Source organism: Cololabis saira, chromosome 14, assembly GCF_033807715.1.
Source record: "Cololabis saira isolate AMF1-May2022 chromosome 14, fColSai1.1, whole genome shotgun sequence".
Taxonomy (NCBI): domain Eukaryota; kingdom Metazoa; phylum Chordata; class Actinopteri; order Beloniformes; family Belonidae; genus Cololabis; species Cololabis saira.
Genome location: NC_084600.1, coordinates 8,701,762 through 8,726,983, shown reverse-complemented (window position 1 = coordinate 8,726,983; position 25,222 = coordinate 8,701,762). Strand labels below are relative to the sequence as shown.

Genomic DNA, 25,222 nt, shown 5'->3' with positions numbered 1-25,222 from the left:
CTCCCCTCACATAAAAACACCGGTGCATCAGCAAAAATAGTCCCCGGTAATTCACTTCCGTGGTGGCTTTTTTATTTGCGTTGCTTTTTTTAATTTTATTTGCAGCGGGGTTTCTTTATATTTTCAGCGTTTCTTTAATTTGCAGCGGCGTTTGTTTCTGTTTGCAGCGTTACTTTTATTTTCAGCAATGGCGGGTCTCGGCCACCGTACAAAACTCATCCCCAAAACAGGAGGGAGTCAAGTATTTACTCTGATCTGATTCTAAATTGGTGTTAAATGACATATGTTAGGACTGTAATCAGTTACTGAAGTGCCTTATGAACCCACAACACACTGGAATAAAGCTCTGCAGAATGGGAACAGTGTTCCGCCCTCATCAGGGACAACATTACACAACTGGAGGACCAGCAACCTGAGCGTCAGCATCTGCATGTACACAAACACAGAACACACTGTACTACATGGCTTTGTCAATTGTGCACGAGGCTGAGAGACAGTGTTAGGGAACACTGAGAGTTGGGTCTGCAGGACAGGAAGCTACTGTGATACAGAGCTCCACAAAGACAAACGGCCCCACTGCTGCAACAGCACCTGGGTTATTACTCAGATAACAGATAAGACCAATCTGAAGCCAAAACATACAAACACAATGCGTTTGCAATATGAAGTACCTTGACTGTGCTACCACTCCCACTACTTCAGCATAGAGATCGGCCACGATGTGCATGTTGCCCGTGTTTGGCCCCAGATACCTATAAAATAACAACAAACATCAATACATATATCCATCAATCATGCATCGTGTTACAGAGACCTCTGATAACAAAAAACACATCTCTACAAACCTAAAATTAAAACTACACTGCAAAAACTCAAAATCTTACCAGGAATATTTGTCTTATTTCTAGTTAAAATGTCTAATTTTTTGTCATAAAATCTCATTACACTTAAAACAAGAGTCATTACCAGAAAAATAACTTGTTATTTGACAATTTTCACCTTTTTCAGGTAGATTTTCACTTGAAATAAGTGTAAGTGTAATGAGATTTTTTTTTTTTACTAAAAATGAGACATTTTAACTAGAAATAAGACAAATATTCTTGTTAAGATTTTGAGTTTTTGCAGTGTATGTTTCAGCCAAACTGCTCTATGGTCATTTTTTTTGTGTTTCTTAAGGTCAGTCCTCTTACCCTTCCTTGTATCTGAAGTGCTTGAAGGCCAGATTTACAACTTCTTGGATGAGTCCGTCCAAAAGAGGATGGAGCGGGATCTGGAACAACGGGGAGAAGAAATATTGATGATCGATGGATAACATCATTTAATCTGCAAAATTTAAATATACATCTAAAAAAAAAGTGGTTTAATAATATTCTACTGGCAGTCTGGTAAATATGATTTATATTTATTGGAACAGATCAGGAATTGCTTTTTACGTTGGGAGTAATTCAGTGACCAGTGGACAGAAGTGGGTAAGAGAGCATGCTACATACAGGTGTTTTAAGTGTTTTATCATGAACTAAGTGTTCTATTTTCCTACCTCTCCATCTTCTGGGCTTAAAAGGACAAGATACTGAGTATTAAAATATCACATCTTCAAAAGTCTCACCTGCTTCAAAACTTCTATAAGTACTAGAGAAAAGATGAAGTCTATTGCCAAATCCCTTCGCTCCAGTAAGTAGTCCTTCTGTTGTTCGTCACTGAAACAGACAACATTACATTTTCATTCATCAGTTAACGTAGTAACCACCTCACCGACTGTACACACGTGTGTGTATCCATGAGTACCGATGTGTATGAATGAGAGGCCGTTGGTGCAGATTGTCTGCCACGTTTCCGTCAGTCTGCCCCGGGGCAGCTGTGGCTATATGGAGGCTTAATTATTCAATCAAAAAATATATTTTCAATCAAAAAAAGTGTTTGAATGCAAAAAAATATTTGAGACTCAAAAAAATGCATTTGATTGGAAATGTTTTCTTTGATAGAAGTGAAGTTTTTTTTAGTTTGAAGCAACTTTTCTGATTGTAGTGTTGTTTTGTGTTTGGGCAATATTATGGGTAGGACATTTGTGTCTTTATCATTTAATCAAAAAGGAAGTTGCTTCAAAAAATATACATATTTTCAATTAAAAAAAAAATCTGCTATAAAAAATATTTTTTTGTATTCAAACACTTTTTTTTCTTTGAGTGAAAAACTTTTTTTTTATTGAAGTGATTTTTTTTTTTATTGAAAAAATTTTTTCTTTTGTGAAGCAACTTCTTTTTTGACACAAATGTCCTACCCATAATATGGCCCAAACACAAAAAAACACTACTCCAATCAAAAAAGTTGCTTCAAACAAAAAACACTTCACTTCTATCAAAGAAAACATTTCCAATCAAATTCTCAAATGTTTTTGCATGCAAACACTTTTTTTTTTTTTTTGATTGAAGTGAAATGTTTTTCTGATTGAAAACATACATTTTTTGATTGAAGCAATCTTTTTTTTTGATTGAATAATTAAGAGACAAATCTACCTCCATATGGCTACACATGTAGTTTACCGTCACCAAGTATGAATGAGGAGTGAATGAATAATGCGACCACTGAGAGCGCTTTGAGTGTCCTAGAAAAGCGCAACATAAATCTAATCCATTATTATTATCATCATTATTATTATTAGAAAAAAACACTTACATTAGTGATGTAAATGTTCATTCAATATGAAATCTCTCATCTTAATCTCTCCATCTCCCATATCCACCAGCTTTAACCTCTTTGGCCAACTTTTTATCCAGTTAATATAAAATCTCTCCAGGCACCAGCAGCAGCAGAAGAACACGTGTGTGAGTGTGTGAGTGTGTGAGTGTGTGAGTGTGTGAGTGTGTGAGTGTGTGAGTGTGTGAGTGTGTGAGTGTGTGAGTGTGTGAGTGTGTGAGCGGCGCGGCCAGACGTGTGTGCGGTTTGTGTTCTCTCACTTTTTGGACTTGGTGTTGGCTCTGGGTCGGTATTCATGGGACTCGTCCTCCAGGCCGTTCTGCCTCTTGTACCAGTCAAACAGCGTCTTCAGGATGGATGGCAAGCAATACTCTGCTAGAGAGCTCATCGTGCTGATTAACTGCATGCAGGAACAAGAAAAAGGTGAGAGAGGGGGATTTTAGACCTGTAAAAATCAGCTAATGCCACGCTGAGATTTGGGTGACGGGAGAAAAACGGTGTGTCTGTGTGAGGCATGCACACCTGGTCAAACTGAGAGTCTTCTCCTCTCTGCAGAGATTTGTTTAGTGGCTTTTCCTGGGGGAATAAAATCACACAGACGAGAAAACAAGAGAGACATTTATTACAAAACACTTAGGCAGAAAATTTAAATTTTCAATTCCTCATGGCTTCAGGCAACCATTGTAGCCACTGCATGATGTGAGTTTGCTGAAATGACTTAGTTAAAAATGCCATTTACTTTGAAAAGTCACAGAGATCGGATTCATTCACTGCGAGCAAAGAACTCCTCATTAAACTTGTAGCTTTGTTGGTTAAACAAAACGTTAACAGACAATTAATTCATGTAAGATCAAGATAAATCCTGTGGAGTGAAAACAATGCAAGCATTTGAATCAACACAGTTACATTTTGTCTTTTATTTTTTGTTTGTTTCTTAATTATTAAATTGTACTCTTTATCGTTATTCATATATCCGATCATTGTTTTTTGTGTAAATTCTTTGTAATTTTAATTTATTTCTATCATCTATAGATTTCTAATTGCTCATTTGTATATTTTGTTATTATAAGTATGATATTACATTTTAGGTTAACTATAGGTGGAGGCATCTGATAAGCTCTTTGAGTTTTCGTCTCTTCCTGCAGTTTAATTTGTAAAGTTCTTACTTTTATTTGTGTAATTTTTAATTGTGCAAATAAATAAATAAATCTAAAAGAAATAAATAAATCTAAATCTAAATCTACATTAGGACTCAGATTCTGTGTGCATGTGCAATTTGGAAACCAATGAACGCTTGGTGAAAATAATAAAAGTATTGCTTCCCTCTAAAGCAGAGGTTGTGAGGTTTATTATTCTGCTTCGTAAATCTCTGTAAGTGTACTTGACAGACATCATTTCACCAGCATAAAAACTAGTCAAGATACACTGCCATAAAAAGTCACTCTGAGTAACTACATCATACAAATGGCTAGAATGCATTTTCATTGATTGTGTAACTTGAGAGAAACTGGATAAGAACTGGGAGGAAAACCCACTGACCAGCGGCTCTGCCATGATGATACGGATCTTGCGTTCAGAAAGCAAAGTGAAGTTGGCGAACAAGCTTTTGAGGACGAACTCGCCCGGCTTGCTCTCGGGGTCTACGTTGACGGGCGCCATGACGACGGGACCTTTCCTCTCTCCCACCGTTCCGCTGGCTGCCGGGAGGGGCGGCTTCAGTCCCACTGGAGAAGCTGACAGGAGACACAAGAGGTCACATTCTCATCATCATGCGGCTTCTACTGGAGCTGATGTCAGGCTCTCAGGTCCAGAACTGGATTCTTCCTAGTTTGTGGGTTAGTGTTAAGGAAAGGTATCTATGAAATTAAAATCATTTGAGCTTTTCTCTACTTTGTGGTAAATAAACAAGAGCCGTGCACGGCATGGCCAGTTATGCATTTGCTGTATATAGAGGGAATGTGCATGACGTCACAGATGGAACTTCACAGCGGGTTACGCCCACTGAGTGTCAAAAAGACTGAGTGTCAGAAAGACTGAGTGTCAGAAAGACTGAGTGGCAGCGTAAACTTTCAGTTTGAGCAACTGGAAAACATCTAAAATGGGAAAGAGCTGTTGTGCGATCGACTGTACTCATAGATTTAGCAAGAAATCGGAGTTATCGTTTTACAGACTGCCGAAAAATAAGCTTAAGAGAGACAAATGGATTGCTGCAATTCACAGAAACAACTGGATTCCAGGCACCGAAACGTGGATTTGCGGTTCCCATTTTGTATCAGGTAATGTTGGATTTTTGGGTAGTTAACGTTAAACGGTCAAATAATAAAGTTCGGTGTCCTCATCACTTTAATTTCTACAACAAATCCTGCCTTGAAGTCGGACCAAGCGTCAAGACTTTTGTCTGCCTTCAAGCTTTGCTTTGTGCATTTCCCCGGCGTAGAAATTAAGTCCATATAAATATCAGGAAACTGGATTGGTGGCCAAATATTAATGTCCATGGACCACTGGTTCTTGGTAACTGTACCAAATATTAATGTCCATGGACCACTGGTTCTTGGTAACTGTACCAAATATTAATGTCCATGGACCACTGGTTCTTGGTAACTGTACCAAATATTAATGTCCATGGACCACTGGTTCTTGGGGTAACTGTACCAAATATTAATGTCCATGGACCACTGGTTCTTGGGGTAACTGTACGGGTCACTGTCAAGTCCAACTGCCTTTAATTTAAGCCGATAATCGTCTGTTATCCCGTCTTCTCCACTAGTTGCAGCTGTTTTTGCTGATGTTTTGCCACTCAGTGCAGTAAGGGGGCTGGTCCAGTGGGGAAGTGACGTCAATGCAGACCCTCTATTGACTCTAAAACTGGAGATCACTTAAGTTATAAGGAGTCAGTGACTACGTTTACATGCAGTCAAAATTCGGGTTATTGCTAATATTCCGGTTACTGAAACATTCAGAATAATCCGTTTACATGGTAATTAATCATTCCGGTTATTCAAAGGGGTTAATGGTGTTTACATGGCTGTGCGCAACCGGGTTATTGCTTATATTCCGGTTTTAAAAGGGTTATTGATGCATGGAAACGTAGTCCATGTTTCTTAGGAAAAAGAGACGTTAATAGTTAGTTTTGTAAGAGTTATCCATGCTGTAAATGCTGAAAACTCCTTTTCCACAGTCAGCCCACAGGTTACTTTTCGTGATCCAGCAGAGGATGATGTTGAGTGACAATGTTTTTTTGAAGTAGCCCTGAACCCGTGTGGTCAAATGAATGATGGTGCTGTGATTTCTCAAGCCTCCAGAAAGCTCATAGGTAACATTCATCAGCAGCTTTACTCTTTTTATGCACTGATATTCTCTGGAGTCACTGAATCTTTTCATAATATCATACATATAGCTCCTAAAAGACCTGTACATTTTAGCATTGAGACATATTTCTTAAGTAGTTCTTGTTTTTGGTAACATCTCCATTTATACCTGATCCTAGCGCTCTCGCCTGTCACCATTTCATCTTATGATCAAAGAATCTTCCAGGACAGAATTACTCGTGTCATCGGTGAACATCTCTGCCTTTTTTAAACCTCTATCCCAGATTTTTGAGTGCATCACTGCCATCAGATTTATAGATTTACTTGTATACACTGCAAAAACTCAAAAGTCTCATTTTTAGTCAAAAAGAATTTCATTACACTTAAAAATGACTCATCAGTGAAAAAAAAAAACAATTTTCACCTGTTTCAAGTAGATTTTCACTTAAAATAAGTAGAAAAATCTGCCAGTGGAACAAGATTTTTTTGCTTGTAATGAGAAGATAAATCTTGTCCCACTGGCAGATTTTTCTACTTATTTCAAGTGAAAAATGTACTTGTAACAGGTGAAAATGGTCAAATAACAAGTTATTTTTCTGGTGATGACTCTTGTTTTAAGTGTAATGAGATTTTTTGACTAAAAATGAGACATTTTAACTAGAAATAAGACAAATATTCCTGGTAAGATTTTGAGTTTTTGCAGTGTACATACATACATGCACCCACATACTGTATGTTGAACTGCAGAACTACTGTAACTGAAGCATCATACGTTTACCAAATAACTCAAACCCAACTATAAAGCACTAAAGGAGGCATGAATAATTGAAGGAAAGTCACTTGCTGAAAACATGCTGAGAAGAATACATCATTTAAAACACTTTTCTGCTCTTTTTTTCTTTCCCAAAACAAAGCACCTTGTGTATTCACAACAACAACATCAGGTCTATCTGAACTTCTCTGGTGGTACGACCTGATCCCACAGGAGAGGTGAACACTGTTTCACATACAGCACAGCTCTTGGACTCATCACACATTGCGCTGGTGAAACTTGAGCACTCACATGATGCAAATACATGTGCATATGAATGGACACCCCGGTACGCTTACCCAGGCCCTTGATAAAACTGATGACACTAGCCCTGCTCCATTTACTTGGCACTTCCATGGTGCAGACTGATAGGTTCAAAAGTCACCGCGTAAAAAAATGGGAAAGAAGGAAAAAAGGAAAAGTGGCGCAGAGGAGGAATGGGACGTCAGAGGGTGCAAGAGTCAGCTTCCGTGAATTTAAAAAAGTAATATCTTGCAACGGGACATCCGTCTTTACTATCCATTAACTCCTCCATACCAGGAATTACAGACATCACAGTTGAGCCTGGCCGTGACTCGTGGTCTTTTCACGCGAAGAAAGCGAGTGAAGCTCCATCCTTCAGAATATAACCCACACAAAGTGGAAACCAAGTGTCACAAACAGTAACAGTGCGGCGGAGTCATTTCAAATCAAACTGTAAGAAACGTAGTATCCAGCACAGAGGTGCTTTAGCCAGAGTTAAACTTCCCATGTGGCGATGGCTTGATGCGTCATCGCTGAGAGAGAAGGTGTGATAGTGTCCTCTGAAAATAACAGAAGAGACAGCCAGCGCTGACTTATCCTGCCATGAGAGAACTCTACCAACGGGCTTTGAGGTTAATTCCAATGTGTCGCTCCGGCAGAAGTTTGGAGAGAGCAGACGCTCCGCGTGGCTCCATGTCTGGTAGCTGCACGAGCTTCAGGCCAACTGTCAGTTCCTACATCAGCTCCACCTCTGACCTGCCATCTCTCATCTGGACAAGAGTTCCCGTGACCTTGAGATCCTTGAAGGCCATCGGAAGGATGTACTGATGTGAACAGATTCTCTGAAAGAGGTTTATGTGGCTGTCTTGAAGTTGTCAGTAACAGTTTAGTCAAATGCGCTCCTTGTGGAGGTCTGACCAAAAGAGTTGGGTTGGAATTCCAACACCGCGCCGACACAGAACTGAGGGGAGGAGGGAGGTGCTATATATAGAGCGCTGGCGGTCACCGTCTTACATACCCTCCACTCCCACTGACCCCTACTCATACACAAGTACACACAAACACAAGTGAGGAACACACACACAAACACAGAGGTGTGAACGACCACACAAGGGAGGAAAACTAAGTAACATGCTTAAACTTAAAAGCCAATATGGCATTAATACGATTTAGGAAAACAAGGTTGACTCCAAACAGAAAATCCATTACCGCTTCATAATGACGTAAATGTAAAGTGTGTTTGTGTGTGTGTGTGTGTGTGTGTGTGTGTGTGTGTGTGTGTGTGTGTGTGTGTGTGTGTGTGTGTGTGTGTGTGTGTGTGTGTGTGTGTGTGTGTGTGTGTGTGTCAAAGTGCATACTACAGGCATGTATTTGAGCCTCGTGTTAAATGAGACACAAGCATCAGAGCAGTTCCTGGAACCCTTGTAAGCATCTGCATGATTCAGCATTTTATATAAAGCGGGGCAAAAAAGTATTTAGTCAGCCACCAAGTGTGGAAGTTCTCCCACTTAAAAAGATGAGAGAGGTCTGTAATTTTCATCATAGGTAACTTCAACTATGAGAGACAGAATGGGGGGAAAGAATCCAGGAAATCACATTGTAGGATTTTTACTGAATTTATTGGTAAAATAAGTTTTTGGTCACCTACAAACAAGAAGATTTCTGGCTTTCACAGAGCTGTAACTTCTTCAGAGGCTCCTCTGTCCTCCAGTCGTTACCTGTATTAATGGCACCTGTTTTAACTGGTTATCAGTATAAAAGACACCTGTTTTAACTGGTTATCCGTATAAAAGACACCTGTCCACAACCTCAAAAAGTCACACTCCAAACTCCACTATGGCCAAGACCAAAGAGCTGTCAAAGGACGTGAGAAACTAAATTGTAGACCTGCACCAGGACCAGGACCAGGACTAGACCTGGACCAGGACTCAGACCTGTACCAGGCTGGGAAGACTGAATCTGCAATAGGTAACAGCTTGGTGTGAAGAAATCTACTCTGGGAGCAATTATTAGGAAATAGAAGACATACAAGACACTGATAATCTCCCTCGATCTGGGGCTCCACCAAGATCTCCCCCCGGGGGGTAAAAATGATCACCAGAACGGTGAGTAAAGATCCCAGAACCACACGGGGAACTAGTGAAGGATCTGCAGAGAGCTGGGACCAGAGTAACAAAGGAACCATCAGTAACTAGGGATGGGAATTGATACAATTTTTACGATTCCAATTCAATTTTCGATTCTGCTTAACTATTCGGTTCTTTATCGATTCCCTTATCGATTTTCATTTGGAAAAAGAGGACAACAATGAGGCAAATGGCGTTAATATAATAGGAAGTGTTCGTTAGTTAATTAGTTGCCAGCCATATTATTAGCCAAGGAAATGCTAACGTTGCTGCTACTCGGTTGAGAATTAATGATGTTGGTCCGGAGCGGATCGAAAATGTGACATTGATTGATAGTTATTGCATGTTGTGTGCACTAAAGTTTTTGCATGTTGGTAGTATTTCCTCCCTTTGACGAAATATTGACTTGGCAAGTATTGCAAAATTGTCTTGTTGTCGTCTTTTTTACTGAAATGTTACCGGACTGTCGAGCGTTTGATCACTTGGGCGCCGTGTTTACTATTGACTGCTGGCTGTGATGATGTAATTCGTTCCCCCTGGAATCGAAAAGCGAATCGTTTGCAAAATTTCCAAACGATTTCAAGGAATTGAAACACTGGGAACCGGTTCTGAACAAGAACCGGTTCTCGATTCCCATCCCTATCAGTAACACACTACGCCTGTCATAGTTGATCCTCCAGCCTTCACTGATTTTCCACTCCCCTCTCTCCTGCTCACTCCATCTGCAGCCACGCCCACCTTGTCACTCACTCCCTTCACCTGCTCTCCCAGCTGCAGCTCCTCAGCAATCAGGACAGCATAAAAGCTCCTCACTCCTGCACTCTCACTGCCAGATCGTCACTTTCTGCTTAGATGCAAGACCCTCCAGCATTCCCTGCCTTGGCCTCGCGTTGCCGACCCTGCCTGTTCCTGGACTCTGCCTTGTCTCCGGTTCTCCGGTGCCTGAGCCTTGTCTTGCATTCCTGCCTGCTCTTCGTCCCTGTTGCGGGTAATAAAGCAAACCAGACAAACTACCACTGTGTGCTCCGTGTGCTGCATTTGGGTCCAAAACCTCACCCCTTAACAACGCCCCCAGGGACTCAGATCCTGCAGGGCCAGACGTTCCCCCTGCTCAAGCCAGGACATGTCCAGGTCTGAAGTTTGCTACGGAGCATTTGGACGATGCAGAAGAGGATTGGGAGAATGTTATATGGTCAGATGAAACCAAGATAGAACACCAGACCTATTGTGAAGCACGGGGGTGGAAACATCATGCTTTGGGGATGTTTTTCTGCAAAAGGACCAGGACGACTGATCCGTGTAAGAGAAAGAATGAATGGGGCCAAGTATGGTGAGATTTTGAGTGAAAACCTCCTTCCATCAAGCAAGGCATTGAAGATGAAACGTGGCTGGGTCTTTCAGCATGAAAATTATCCAAACACACCGCCCGGGCAACGAAGGAGTGGCTTCATAAGAAACATTTCAAGGTCCTGGAGTGGCCTAGCCAGTCTCCAGATCTCAACCCCATAGAAAATCTGCTCTAGAGGAGATCTGCATGGAGGAATGGGCCAAAATACCAGCAACAGTGTGAAAACCTTGTGAAGACTTACAGAAAACGTTTGACCTCTGTCATTACCAACAAAGGGTATATAACCATGTATTGAGATGAACTTTTGTTATTGACCAAATACTTATTTTCCACTATAATTTGCAAATGCATTCTTTTAAAGTCCTACAATGACTACGTTTACATGCAGTCAAAATTCGGGTTAAGGTCAATATTCCGGTTACTGAAACATTGGGAATAATCTTTTTCCATGTGTAAGCAAACAGGGTTATCCCTGTTTACATGGTAATTAATCATTTGGCATATCTGGATCAAACCAGCGAAGCACGGAGAACGTCATGACGCAATTCCCGTCATTTCCGCTTCTTCTTCCTGTATCCAAATCCACAACAACAACAATACCAGCAGCACGGCGGATAATGAAATGCCCAGTACAAGTCGTCCTGTAGTTCTCCTTTTTCAGCGTCTTCCAGCGGAGCTTGATCTGGTCTGGCGTTCGTACAAATCCTGCTTCGCGCAACTTTTTGCTCACCTTTTTGTAAATCTTCTATCCCGGTACTTTCTACCGTCTACAAATGCAGAAATGTTCATATCTTTCATTACATTTATGAAGTGATTAGTCTCCTCCCTGTCTTGTGTTTCTCCATGTTTATAAGAACTTCCTGGACTCAAAAGACCAAGATTCCTTGCAAAAAGAACATGTGCAGAAAACAAATTCCTGTTACTTTTGATGGGGATATTCCGTTAGGCGTTTACATGACCCAATATTCGGGTTAGAAAAGGAGTAACCCAGGGGTCATTTTCGGGTTTTAAAAAAATTGAAATTCTGGTTATTCAAAAGGGTTATTGGTGTTTACATGGACGTGTGATTTCCTGGATTCTTTCCCCCCATTCTGTCTCTCGTAGTTGAAGTGTACCTTTGATGAAAATTCCAGGCCTCTCTTATCTTTTTAAGTGGGAGAACTTGCACAACTGGTGTCTGACTAAATACTTTTGCCACACTGTATATGTATTAAAGATGATTCAGGAGAAATTGAACACGTGCAGATAATTATGTGAAGGTTTATGTTGGTTTAACAACATCTCAACTTTTCACAAGTTTACTGAGTGAAAATAAATCAGGGAAGGAACTGAAATGCCAAACAGATGGAAGACATAAAGAAATTGTCAGCTGTTGATGATAAAAATGTGAGTGACTAACGTATCAAATATGTGATTCTGTCTCTTTTACTGATGGGAATTCCTTTTCTGAGTTTACTGTACATAGGAAGTTTATGTTACTGACTTGAACTGTTGGATTCTGTGAGTCCGTCCTCAGTTAGAGGAGTTGTAGATACTTCATCATAAAAGCAAACACTTACACAGTGAATAATGGCTAGCGCGCAGCGAGACGCAGAGCAACGTTACAGTCAGACATCACTTGTGCTGATATAAGGGCGAAGACATGGACTTGAGTTTTATGTTTATGTTTTTGAACTGTAAGAAGAATTGCATTCTTCCTTAATAACAAAGAATGCAATTAGTCAGACAATAACCACAAACAAACACTTGCTGTCTTCAACAACACCCAGCGGTGCCAGACCACCGGAGGAGGGGTTTGTGTGGGGAAGTTACTGTCCCTGTGGGACCAACTTTAACTGACAGATGCTTCGTCTGCAGAAATAAAGCTAAAAACTAGGCCCCCTCTATTACTGTATTTATACAATTAATCCGAAAATATATAGTATAAATACAATTACTTAAATATGCAGATATGCAGCTTACAGTTATTTTGTTTTATCTAATAATAGAAGTAAAAAATTTAAAAAAACAAATCCTAGTTGATGACTCTTTTGAGCTGTGTGATTATTAGAAGGATCGTTTCAAGAGACATTTAGGGTGCTTTCACACCTGTCCCGTTTGGAGCAGTTGTTCCGAAACAGGGAGCGTTTCCCCCTAAAGATCGGTTCGTTTGGTATATGTTAACACAGCAATCGCGCTCGGATGCGGGACAAAACAAGCGAGCCGAGATCTCCTAGGAGAGATGGTCTCGCTTCCATTCCAGACCTGGAGCGGTTTGTTTGTAGTGAGAACAGAATCCACACAGCAACACACACAACTCACTCATAACTGTGGTTCAACCTTTGTTTTTCCCGGGGTACGGAAGAGGAAACTCCTTCCGCGTTAATTTCTGACCAATGAGAGAACAGTTGGTTCATGTTATTTGTTTACAGCTTTGAACCGCTACAGACGGTTGCCTTGTGAACACAAACGCCACAAACGAAAAACGAAACAATGTATCGATTTAGCCCCTGAATCAGAACAAAACAAACGGCCACAAGTCTGAAAGCAGCCTTAGGCCACGTTTACACATAGCCGGGTATTTACAAAAACTGAAATTTTCCCCTCAACGTTTTGTAAAATACCCTCATGAATACGCTGTTAAGGTGCTATGAGCATCCAAACCTACAGGGGGCAGTGTAACGAGAAGATAAAGTCATGCTAGCCAATCAGAATCCTGGAAAAAAACATCAACAAATGACACGTGTGAAGCCTGAATAATATGGTTCCGCGTTAAATTGACGGCGTAGCCTACGTACGGTGCGCGTCGCCGCGTACCCTACGCCGTAGGCTCTGCGTTGGTGTAACGCGGAACCATAAATCAGCCTGGACTGCCAGTTACTTCCAAGACGGAACGAGAGTCTTTCGTTTGGAGTGACAGAGAAGTGGAGTTACTTTTAAGTGTGACTTTAGAATATAAAACAGGTAAAATACAAGAAAATATTGACGGTGGCCAAACAAATTGTAAACACAAGTCACACAAATGACGCTGGTGACGTTTCTGTTGCATAACGTGACGTTCTGAAGCCTAAATCTACGTTTCCTCTGTTTACAAGCAAACGTGAAAACAGAGTTTTTGAAAATCTCCACTTTGGCCGGAGTTTTCAGAAATTATCGTTTTTGGTGACTTTGAGCTTCGTTTTCGTGTAAACGAACGGCCAAAACGCATGAAAAAAACACGGTTTTTGCTACGTGTAAACGGGCCCTTAGTATTGTAAATCTGAAACACCAACTTCAACTGACCTTCAAACCTTCTGCAGGAAATCCTAATCATGACCTTGGAGCATCCAAACCGGCCTGACACACGTCTCCTGTCGCCTTAGGGACTTCTTTCTGAATCATGCCTGGCTGTGGCGTCAACACATCCGTAGAGCTGCTGCTACGGTAGTGGCCCGTTGACCGGAGTTTACAGCAGCCAGCGGACGACTTTCATGAAACCGCCCCGCTAACCACACACGTAATCACAGTAAAACATGTTCATGAGGTCTAATGATGGGCCCAGAGAAACGAGCTGAGGGACGGTGAGGGACGGTGAGGGACGGTGGTGCTTTTCATTGCAATAACAACATCAACAGAGCCCCCATGGCTCACCGCACAAGCCTGTACATCCACAACAACTCCAAATCCAGTGAATTCAGCGCTACTGTACGTGAGGGTTGCCAAATGTTTACATGGAAACTGTAACGGGAGCTGCTGCTGGGCCTCCTCTCTGACGCTTAGGCTGGTAAACAATAACAGATAAACTGGTAAAGAGATCTGAATCTCTTGGAACCTATAACAGCACAAAGACACAAGGTCAATAGACTCATAACACATGTTGACAAACAAATCAGTTTTATACCTCACAGAAAATGATGCTGAGCAATGTGCTGCATAATTGATACAGAAAACTGCTGAGGAGTCAGTCTCAACCTCTGGAGCTGTTATCTGCTGCTCAACCACTTGCCATCCATTATTTCATTACGTAACACTGTATTACCAAATATTGACAGTGTGGAATATGTGATGTGCTAATTGTTACAAAAACAAAATCAAGGTTAAGTCTACACGTTAGAGGATCGGCGCCGGATGAGTTTGTTCACCACACTAGCAATCAGTCACCACTAGTTAGCTGTACTCACTGCCTCCTAGAGACTTGAGGAGAGACTTGATGCTGATGTCAAAGAAGCCTGAATCCTGCTGGCTGGTCGCCATGGCTGCAGAGGCTTTGTCGCCACGGTGACAGACAGCGGAGTGGGGGACAGGACGGCAGGTTGAGGCGTTGTGGGCAGACGGAGCAAGAGAGGAGTGAGAGGATAGGAGAATGTTTTGAGAGAGAAAGGCAGTAGCGAGGGAGCGAGGGAGAGAGCGCTGCGGACGCTGCAGCTGCCTGCTGCTGAGAGTGAGTGTGTGTGTGTGTGAGTGTGTGTGTGTGTGTGTTTGCAAGCAAGTAAGAGTGTGTATGTCACAGAGAAAGAGAACGCGCTCAGCCTTTCCTGAGGTCTGTGTTGCTATCTAGCTGGCTAACACTCTCCACCCACCCTCTCCCTCTCTCTCAGGACAGTGATGCACAGATGTTGGGAGATGCAAGCAGCCAATCCTCTTTGAGGAAACACAGAGAGATAAGGAGAGGGAGCGAGAGGATGAGAGGACAACAAACAGGAGATCGCACAGCATTGAGCGGGCAGAGAAGACAGGAAGGACAAAAACTACCGAGCAATTACGTTTGACAGTCTAATGACAACATGGTCATATTTCTGCATCACGTCGGGCTGTCGCCTTCCTGACCAATGAGAGGCCGGAGAATCAGTGATGCAGGCCAATAACAACTGGTGCTGCAAATGGAAATGTGTTGAGTTTATCTTAACCTTCGGTGCATTTGTTGTGAAGTCTTGTGGTTGCACTGCAAAAACTCAAAATCTTAACAAGAATATTTGTCTTATTTCTAGTTAAAATGTTTCATTTTTAGTCAAAAAATCTCATTACACTTAAAACAAGACTCATCACTGGAAAAAAACAACAATTTTCACCTGTTTCAAGTAGATTTTCACTTAAAATAAGTAGAAAAATCTGCCAGTGGAACAAGACTTTATTGCTTGTAATAAGAAGATAAATCTTGTCCCACTGGCAGATTTTTCTACTTATTTCAAGTGAAAATTTACTTGAAACAGGTGAAAATTGTCAAATAAGTTATTTTTCTGGTAATGACTCTTGTTTTAAGTGTAATGAGATTTTTTGACTAAAAATGAGACATTTTAACTAGAAATAAGACAAATATTCTTGTTAAGATTTTGAGTTTTTGCAGTGTGGAACCAACATTCAGAGCTGACACATTTTGTCCATGTCAATCATTTCAATTTCTTTCCTTAATACTGTTATTGGTCTCCGCGCTGCATGTATTCATGTATTCCCTTAAAAACACACTACTGAATGAAATATTTCTATAAAAAATATCCCAGTTTCAATAGATGGACATATCTACAGCACAGATTTCCTCTATAATCTGTAAGGCTGGAAAATAAAACCAAACCAAAAATAATGTTTAAATAATTGTGATATTTCCCTGTCCTAATCTAGTTCTTAATTTCTCCAGTGAAATAAAGAAAAGCACCTAAGCTCTTTGTACCGTTTTCTTTCTCTCCAGAAAAAAAAGACAAATGCTTAGCTGGCTTCATCCATCCATTTTCTATAGGTGCTTAATCCTGCGCGGGGTCCCAGGGGCCTGCTGGAGCCCATCCCAGCTCATTACAGGCAGAAGGCAGGGGGCCACCTGGACAGGTGGCCAATCAAACAGTAATCAAACATTCCACACGCTTATTCATTGGAATGGAGGGTATGTCAGTTATTGATGATTGATAATTCAAATATCTAGTGTCCTCAGCCCCCCATCCCAGTTACTGGACTGTTACAAACACATCTGTTTTAACTGAAAACTAAAGACAAAACTAGAATATTACACATATACGTCTACGCACATCAATCTGATAACTACGGAAGAGTATTAGGGCTAGGCAGGAGAAAAATAAAAATAATATTTTAGAGGTGGAAGATTTTTTTTTTCATTATGCACAAAAATGCGAAATGTCGAGAAAAAAGTCAAAATGTCGAGAAAAAAGTCCAAATTTCGTGAATAAAGTTGAAATGTTGAGGAAAATGGGGAAATTTTGACTTTATTCATGAAATTTCGACTTTATTCTTGAAATTCTATTTCAACATTATTTTCAACATTTTGACTTTTTTCTCGAAGTGCACAATAAAAAAAAATCTTCCCCTCTCAAATATTTGTTCTCCTGCATGGCCCTAATACTAATAATGGCAAAATAATCCAGAATTGAGTTGGTTCTTGCCTGAAGTAGCAATGCTGGCCAGCACAGCGCTGCCAGCAGCTGATTCCGTCCTACTATTCTACTGCTGCTGCTCCTGCTCCTGGGAGCTCCTGGCAGATCTCAGCAGATCAAAAGCTTAAGTATAAAAGAAAGCATAACTTCGCTCTGTCCATCTTTTCCACACAAATGTCCAGGTAGGACAATAATGCTATGGTTAAGAGAACAAGAGTGGAAGTACAAGTGGATAATTAGGGTCATCACGTAACTCCCTGGACGAAGCGCAGAAGCACCGGAGGACATGTGACTGGTAAATGAAGGGCTACCAGAGAAAATGAGTGGAACCTGCAGAAAATACAATATCATCCTGCAGCTCACGGGAGGGCCAGAAAGCACAGGATGGCCTAGTTCACATTATCAGACAATTAAAGCCGAATCTCAAAGGGGGACAAATAAAACAGAAAACGGCGACAAGCCCGGTCCTGTCTGCAACTTCTGCTTCCTCCGCTGCAGCCCGTGGCAAAACACTCACAACAAATCAGTGTTAACTGTTCCAACAGTTTCTACTGACTCCTGCTGACTTACTGGTGTACAGAGGACTCACTCAGAGATGATCCTAACTGAACTGTGTCACACTGTGTCAGACACTCATTTTCCTCACCAGAGTTCATGGAAATCCAAGAGACGTGTCTTCTGATAACATTTCAAACCCATTATGGAATGATTTTTGAAGAAGTATTGGATTTTTTAGCAAAGTAAAGATGATGCATGCTGTTTTTGTGCAAGAGGTAGCAGCCCTAGTACCGGTACGACAGAGTGAGCCACACCTTCAATGATAGCAAAGGTAAGGTAAATATTCCTAAATATACATGCAGCATGTATCTTTGGCAAACAATTTGTTTAACTAGACATGCACAAGATCCTCCATGACTGTGAGCAGCTGTTTGGTCAGAGAAAAGTGCAAATGGCAAGTGTGGGTGGGAGTGAACCTCATGGCCAGAATATGAAAATCTATTCAAATCCATGACCTACACTGAGAAAAATGGGGGGATTTGCTACGAGAGAACAACTACAAATATAAAGCCTGGACATAAAGATGCAGGCCCCCTTATGGAGCTGCTGGGATTCCTCACATTCTGAGCAGAGGCCTGGGCATGCCAGCTGCTGGAATGTGACTCCTCCACACACACCGGCACAAACACAGGCACCCACACACACGCTCACACACACTCATACACTCACACACACTCACCCACACACACACTCATACACTCATACACGCCTCTGGGCCAATGAATGAGAAACCACTTGTGTGTCACCTGATCCCAGGTTAAATATAAGGAAAATATTAAAAAAAAAACAGGAAAGATGAGGTTATATGATTTAAAACTATTTTGCTCTGCGAATGAATCACTCAAACCAAAAAGTTTCTCATTTTGGAGCTAATTTTGGTTTATTTGTGTTTGGTAATGGGCCGGCATGAATACAACAACTGGTTTTATGAAAAGCCACATCTAAAAGTTCTCAGTGTGGATGTTTTTGGTTGACGGTCTTAGAACTGGAGGTAATAGTTTTGTCCAGTGAAATGATTTTGTTGACACATCTTACACAATACTGTATGTATGGATTTGATCATTAATTAGCAGAGGTGGTAGCAACGAGTTACATTTACTCCGTTACATTTACTTGAGTAAGTTTTGGGAAATTTTGTACTTTTAGGAGTAGTTTTGAATCACTATACTTTTTACTTTTACTTGAGTAGATTTGTGAAGAAGAAACTGTTACTCTTACTCCGCTACATTAGACCACGTTGAGCTGTTACTTTTCTTTTATCCCTTTTATCCACGTACGCGTCAATCTCATGACATCACTGAGTGATTCTTTGGGAAAAATTTTTGTTTTTGCATGTTTTGTCACATTTACACAGACTCAAACACACATAGAGTTTCTATGAGTTCATGTTTGTTCTAGTTCTGCCTGGTTAAAAAAGAAAAGTACAAAGGCTTGACATTTTGTGCTTAATTTATTTTTTTATTCTGTAATTATTTTATTTATTTTATTATTTATTAAAGTACTTGAATTTATTTTAAGTTTATTTTAATTTAAGCCATTTTTATTTTTTTATTAATTTTAATTTATTTTATTGATTTAATTTGCCTGAATATGATTATTTTGTACTTTTGTCTGTTTGAATGGTTGTTAAAAAAATAAATCAGACATTACTCAACAGTTACTCAGTACTTGAGTAGTTTTTTCACCAAGTACTATTTTACTTTAACTCAAGTAATTATTTGGATGACTACTTTTTACTTCTACTTGAGTCATATTATTCTGAAGTAACAGTACTTTTACTTGAGTACAATTTTTGGCTCCTCTACCAGCTCTGTTGATTAGCAACCTCTGCAACATTATTAATGATCTCATCTCTCTATTAAACCTGTCCCACCAGACCCTGCCAAGAGTCTGGGTACTCCCTGGACAGATTGTGACTTCATCTCAAGGCTTTTATACACAACGTGTACATGATGTTTCTCATGTGCAGCGAGCGGTGACTGGAGCTACAGTCCTGCTTCATTTTAGTTTGGTTTTATTTAACCAAAAAGTAAGCCAAAACTGGTGTTTATTAAAAATCAAATCTGGTGCTGTGTGGAAGAGATGGGGAAGGGAAAGTAGAAAGAAGATCACTTCACTGGGATAACTGTAATTGTGCTGCCAATTAATCTCCCGAACCCTGCTGTCCAGAAGAGTCCTCCTGTTTCATGTTGTTCTCTGCTGCCATCATTCATGTATGGAAGCCCATTTCCGCCAGTAAAAGAAAAAAAATAATAAACTTAAAAATATCCCCACGGTAAGTCAAAATTATGAGATAAAAATTCGAAATTATGAGGTAGAAAGTCATAATTATGAGATAGAAAGTTGAAATGATGAGATAGAAAGTCAAAATTATGAGATAAAAAGTTGAAATTCGAAATGATGAGATAAAAAGTCATAATTATGATATAGAAAGTCGAATTTATGAGATAAAAAGTCGAAAGTAGTAATTTTTTATTTTTAAGGCTAAGTTTTCATATTATTTTTTTTTCTTTTACTGGCGGAAATGGGATTCCATATTAATGAGAAGGAAATCTTAACTTGTTGTTTACGTGTTGTTTGTCTTTACTTCCATCGAGCAGATAGGCCGTTAGACGGCAGGACTGCTGAACACAAGACAACCTGAGAGGAAATAGGAATGAATACTGCATTTAAACTAACGGAGGAATGAAGTCAGCTTCACACTTCACAGACACACTGCTTTGCAGCTTTGCAAGATAAAGCTTACACTTGTGGATAATTAAACATGCTCTAGCTTCCAGAGTACAAGGGACGGCATATTAGGGCCACCAGGCCTGTTAATGCTGCAGCTGGAGCTGCGGCCAGCATTTCCTCCCTTGGTTATTCAATTAAAATGGTGAAAAGTGTCCTCACATGATGTTGCCAAATTACTGGCTGTAAGTACCTCCAAACAATCGTGTGGGGAAAAAAAACACTCACAGCTCACTGACAGCTTCCACTGGTTGGCTTTTCTTGATTATCAAGAGGATTGAGATTTTTTTATCATCCAATCTACGGATTTATTTAATTGTTCTTACTCTCTTCATCGTTTAAAAACTACAAAGCATTCCGCACTAATCTGTCGGCCTGACGTGTGTTTGGTCCTGTCAACTGTTTAAATGTTTCATTGTTTAATTAGGATCCCCATTAGCTACAACATAACTGCAGCTATTCTTCCTGGGGTCCGCCAACATTTTTAAATAATACAGTACTACACATAATATAATAAAAGCAAACCAAACATTTCTACTAGATAAAGAGAATATCAAATTAAAAAAGCAGACATTCCACAAAATGAAGACAGCGAAATAAGAACATAACACAAAACAAAACATTTGTAGTCTAAAAAAAAAAGAAAGAAAAACATACATTCAACAACAGTCATAACCAACTATGTTTCAATTTCCAGCAGGTCAAACAATCAGTCTCAGCAGCTGCTTGTTTAAGTGATCTCTATTTCAATGTTCTATAATTGTTACTTATACTGATTCAAAAGATGTTGCTTAACTAATCATTTGAATGTTCTTATGCTGTTTGTTTGTGTGAAGTGTTTGGGAAATGAATTCCACTCATACATGGCTCTGTACACAACAGTCCTCGTACCAGCATTAGAATTCACTTTTGGCAGCAGAATCTCCTCCAGTTGCAGGTCTGGTGATATATGTATGATAGTCAGAGCTGTAACATCCTGGTATAGTCTTTGTTATGCACATATTTCTAATAAATGATAATAATGAGTAAAGTAATCTGTCACTAACCAACTGTGCAGAAGGGTAGTGACTCAAAAACTGTTTGAGACACACGGTGGTATCTCTGACACAGCCGGGTTGATCAAACACACAACTCTGGGGAAGAATGTGTGTAGAGCAGGTTTTCCTGCTCCCCTCACGTCACCACGGCACTGAAACCGTCCAATATCCAGCTTCACGGCATTTCTTGCGTCTACAGTTTGACCTTTGAGTTTATTTTCGATCAGCAATCATGGAAAAATGTCCATCCAACAAAACAAGAAAGGGTACATAAGTCTGACCGAAAGGGTTACCTTTGTAATCCCTACGTAAATTCATTGAGAAGCTACTATGAACTTGTCCTGAGAGATGTGTTTGTGCAGGTGGAGTTCCCCCGCGCAGCTCACCGTGTGCTCAGTTTGCTTTTCTTCTGAAGTTTGGCTAAATCCCGCAGGAGGAAGAAAATTACACTCCTCCACCTTCTGCTCCACTTGATTTCCATGCTTAATTATTTTCAAATGACTTTCACACAACTTTCTGGTCTTTCTGGCAGGACCTTTTTAGTGAGCACGGTTTACATTAAAGAAATACCTTTGACTCTTTAGATGGTTCATACTACCTCTCTACCATGATCAAATCTGTCCCTGTTAACTCATCAGAGTGAAAATGAGCGTAAACTCTCCTGGAGTCTGACCTGGCTGCGACCTACAGCCAAGGCGGACAGAAACACTAACTCTTTGTTTTCCAGATCATTTATTACTGCTGTAACTTTGTTTTTTTGGTAAGCAACAAGGGCAGAGCACCAGAAACATCCTGCTACTGTAAGATTGCAGTTTCAGGCGCAGACACCGTTGTTTCCAAATGCAACATGTGTTTCACTGTTGCAGTCGTTATAATCAGGCAGGAGATAAAATGTGTATAAGCAAGGAAGAAGGTCTATAAACACAATCGTTCCAACGTTATTCAAACGTTTAACTGTTTCATCTTTTTTTTCTATCGTTTTCTTTTTGGTAAATATATTAAACATTCACCAATGGAGAATGATTTCTTTACAAATGAATTGAAGAGTACTTTTGTTTCTGTGACAAGTACTTCAGGTGGTGGTATTCCGTGCCAGCTGGAAGTGTTCAGATAAGGACTGAGATAGAGCTCTGCGCTGGGAAAAGAGCCGTACTGCACGTGTGAGGCTTGTTCTCATTCTGCTGGTGAGGATTTGCAGAGTAAAGCGACTGTTTTCTCCCAACAACTGGTGGTGTTTCATTACATTGACGGATGGCTTGTCCATTTACTCATATTTATAAAAGAACCATCAGAGGAATTATGACGGCATATCCGGCAGCACCTGATACACCACAGAGTTAGACAGTAAAAATAAAAACCAAACAAAAAGAACAACCAACCAGCGGCAGCTTTTGGTAATGTAACTTTACGCAACAACTGCAGAAGACACACCATGATGGATCCAGGAGGCCCAGGCTTTCCCCCGATGTGTTGTGGATAAAGATGATCATTAAAATATCCTGCGTACAGCGCAGGGACTCTAAAGGCAGTGGAAACGTAAATGCCTACAACCCATATGGAGCGGTACCCAACCCTGTGTCATAGAGAGAATACCAGTATCAGGGCATCACTTTTCAGAGGGTCTACAACAAGGGTCGAGGCCTTATGTGCCACAAGGCACGAAGTGGATAGGTAACCGGTAACAGGTAACAACAAGGGTCGGCAACTCGCGGTTCTAGAGCCGCATGCAGCTCTTTAGCGCCGCCCTAGTGGCTCCTGGAGCTTTTTAAAAAATGTTTGACCTTTTTTTTTCCTTTTTTTCTTCTTTTTTTCTCTTTTTTTCTTCTTTTTTTCCTTTTTTTCTTCCTTTTTTGTCCTTTCCTTTTTAATCTCGACATTTCGACTTTTTTCTCAACATTTCAACTGTTTCATAAAATTTGGACTATTTCCTCGACATTTCAACTTTTTTCTCAACATTTCGACTTTTTTCTCGAGGTTGTACTTCAACATTAATCTCGACATTTCGACTTTTTTCTCACGATTTCGACTTCTTCCTCACCATTTCGACTTTTTTCTCACCATTTCGACTTCTTCCTCACCATTTCGACTTTTTTCTCGACATTTCGACTTTTTTCTCCAGATTGTACTTCAACATTAATCTTGACATTTCGACTTTTTTCTCGACATTTCGACTTTTTTCTTGAAGTGCATAATGAAAAAAAAATCTCCCCCCAGTTATAACTAATATAGAATCATGCAGCATGTGTTTCCTTCATTCTAAGGCTGATACAAGACTTTTCATTTTTTGCAGCTCCAGACATATTTGTTTTTTGCGTTTTTGGTCCAATATGGATCTTTCAACATTTTGGGTTACCGACCCCTGGTCTACAAGAACCAGTAAAAACCGAAGCGGAAGCTCGAGAACTTCTCCCCACCAACCTCCAAGTATCCTGCTCCTCTTTCTGGGCTTGGACTGGATCTTTGAGAACCTCCCAGTGAAGGCACTGGGCTCAAACATGTCCAGTGACAGGGAGGCAATGCGTTCCAAAACAATCCCATCCTGGCCCTGGTTCTGGCCCTGGTTCTGGCCCTGGTTCTGGGTCTGGGTCTGGTTCTGGGTTTTCACATCCCGGTCCTGACCTTCCTGCAGAGAGTGGCTGTCACAGTGATCTGAAGCAGCGCTGTGAGCCTTGAGGCCGGCAGCGGTTCCTCCATCCTCTACAGACATGCCCTGCGAGTGGCCGGAGGTCGGCCCGGCCCAGACAGTCACTAGTCAGAACCTCTTCAGAGCTACGACGGGTCCTCACATGGTTCCACTGGAGTTTAAGTAGGAAAAAAAACACCAACAGCCTACAAAAGCCTTGTTTTAGACAAGCAAAACTTCTGGCAAAAATCTCAAAAATAAATAAATACAAAAGGCTCAGTTCTAAAATCCCTGTCTCCTTCTCCCTTTTGTCCACATTTTGGCATCCAGTTTCCTCTCGGGGTTTCTCCCCTTCATGTCGAGTTCATTCAATCCAGAGACGATGATCTCATTGCCTTGTTGTTACAGATACACAGCTCTCCTGAGAATTCAGGTTCTCTCTCTCTCACACTCTCTCGTTTAAGATAAAAAAGGAAGAGTTAAGTCCGCGTCTCCTTTTTGTGTGAGAGATTTCAGCCTCTGAAAAGATCAGTCTTCTTACAAACTTCTGCTCTCAGCTGCTTGTAGATGTTTCTGTCTGTCTTTGTCAGCCTTTAGTCTGTGAGACACAGCTGTGTTTCTTTGGTCTCAGGTGGTGTGCAAGGGAGGGATCCAATTCCAGGAACGCAGCTTGATTGGGTGGTTTGGGAAGTTTGGGTGGTTCTTCCGTCCCCACTCCCTCTCATATACTTTTTTTTCCCTCTTGTTTTTCAACTACCTCCCTCTCCCGACACTAACAGACTGTTTGGCTGATGAGAAAAGTATTTCGGTCTTGCGCACTCTTACGCACACCTGTTTCCTCACTCTGGTTTCATTCTTGGTCTTTTTTCCTCATATAGGAGTAAAGCTTGACAGAGTAGCGTGCATGTGTTTGGTTCGTATAGCCACAACAGGACATGCGGGTACGAGTGAGTAAGAGTCCCAGCCCTTGCGCTCACTGGTCGAGGCTGTTTAGCCAGTTACTGTAACATCAACATGGTAATGGTGCAGGATTACTGAGGGCAGACACACCCATCAGCACAGGGGGAAAAGAGGCCAAACAAAAACAGGAAGAATTCCGAACACAACCCAAATATTTTTGCCAAAGTCAAGCTTTTAGCCCTGATTATCAGATGCATTTTGAAGATAAGTGTGAACCATTGTGATTAGTGTAAAAACTGGGCAGCTATACAAATGTTGAAAGCTCCTTTACCTTATTGAGGACCTGGTACGACTAGTACTAGTACGTAGGGAAGAAAAACAGGACAGACATCCTAGGAAAAGTGAAAATGAAATGTACCATTTTGATCTACAGCATTAATAAGTAATTATCGTGGTAACAGATATGGAACTCCAAATCTCACATTATCAAAAGCTCTGTTTCTCTAGAG

At 40.7% G+C, this 25,222-nt stretch overlaps 1 protein-coding gene across 1 annotated transcript in view; it reads right to left on the bottom strand.

Annotated features, from left to right (window-relative positions):
* LOC133459546 (protein furry homolog) overlaps window positions 1-24,389 on the bottom strand; it is a 100,903-nt gene extending 76,514 nt beyond the window's left edge. Inside the window, exons 1-7 of the mRNA XM_061739586.1 lie at window positions 23,609-24,389; window positions 4,234-4,427; window positions 3,217-3,270; window positions 2,955-3,094; window positions 1,607-1,697; window positions 1,191-1,270; window positions 672-752 (exon numbers count right to left, since the gene is read on the bottom strand). Of these exons, the coding sequence (XP_061595570.1) occupies window positions 672-752; window positions 1,191-1,270; window positions 1,607-1,697; window positions 2,955-3,094; window positions 3,217-3,270; window positions 4,234-4,427; window positions 23,609-23,897 (929 nt within the window). The 5' untranslated portion in view covers window positions 23,898-24,389. The remainder of the gene's footprint in view (window positions 1-671; window positions 753-1,190; window positions 1,271-1,606; window positions 1,698-2,954; window positions 3,095-3,216; window positions 3,271-4,233; window positions 4,428-23,608) is intronic.
* Between the last annotated feature and the right edge of the window lie 833 nt (window positions 24,390-25,222).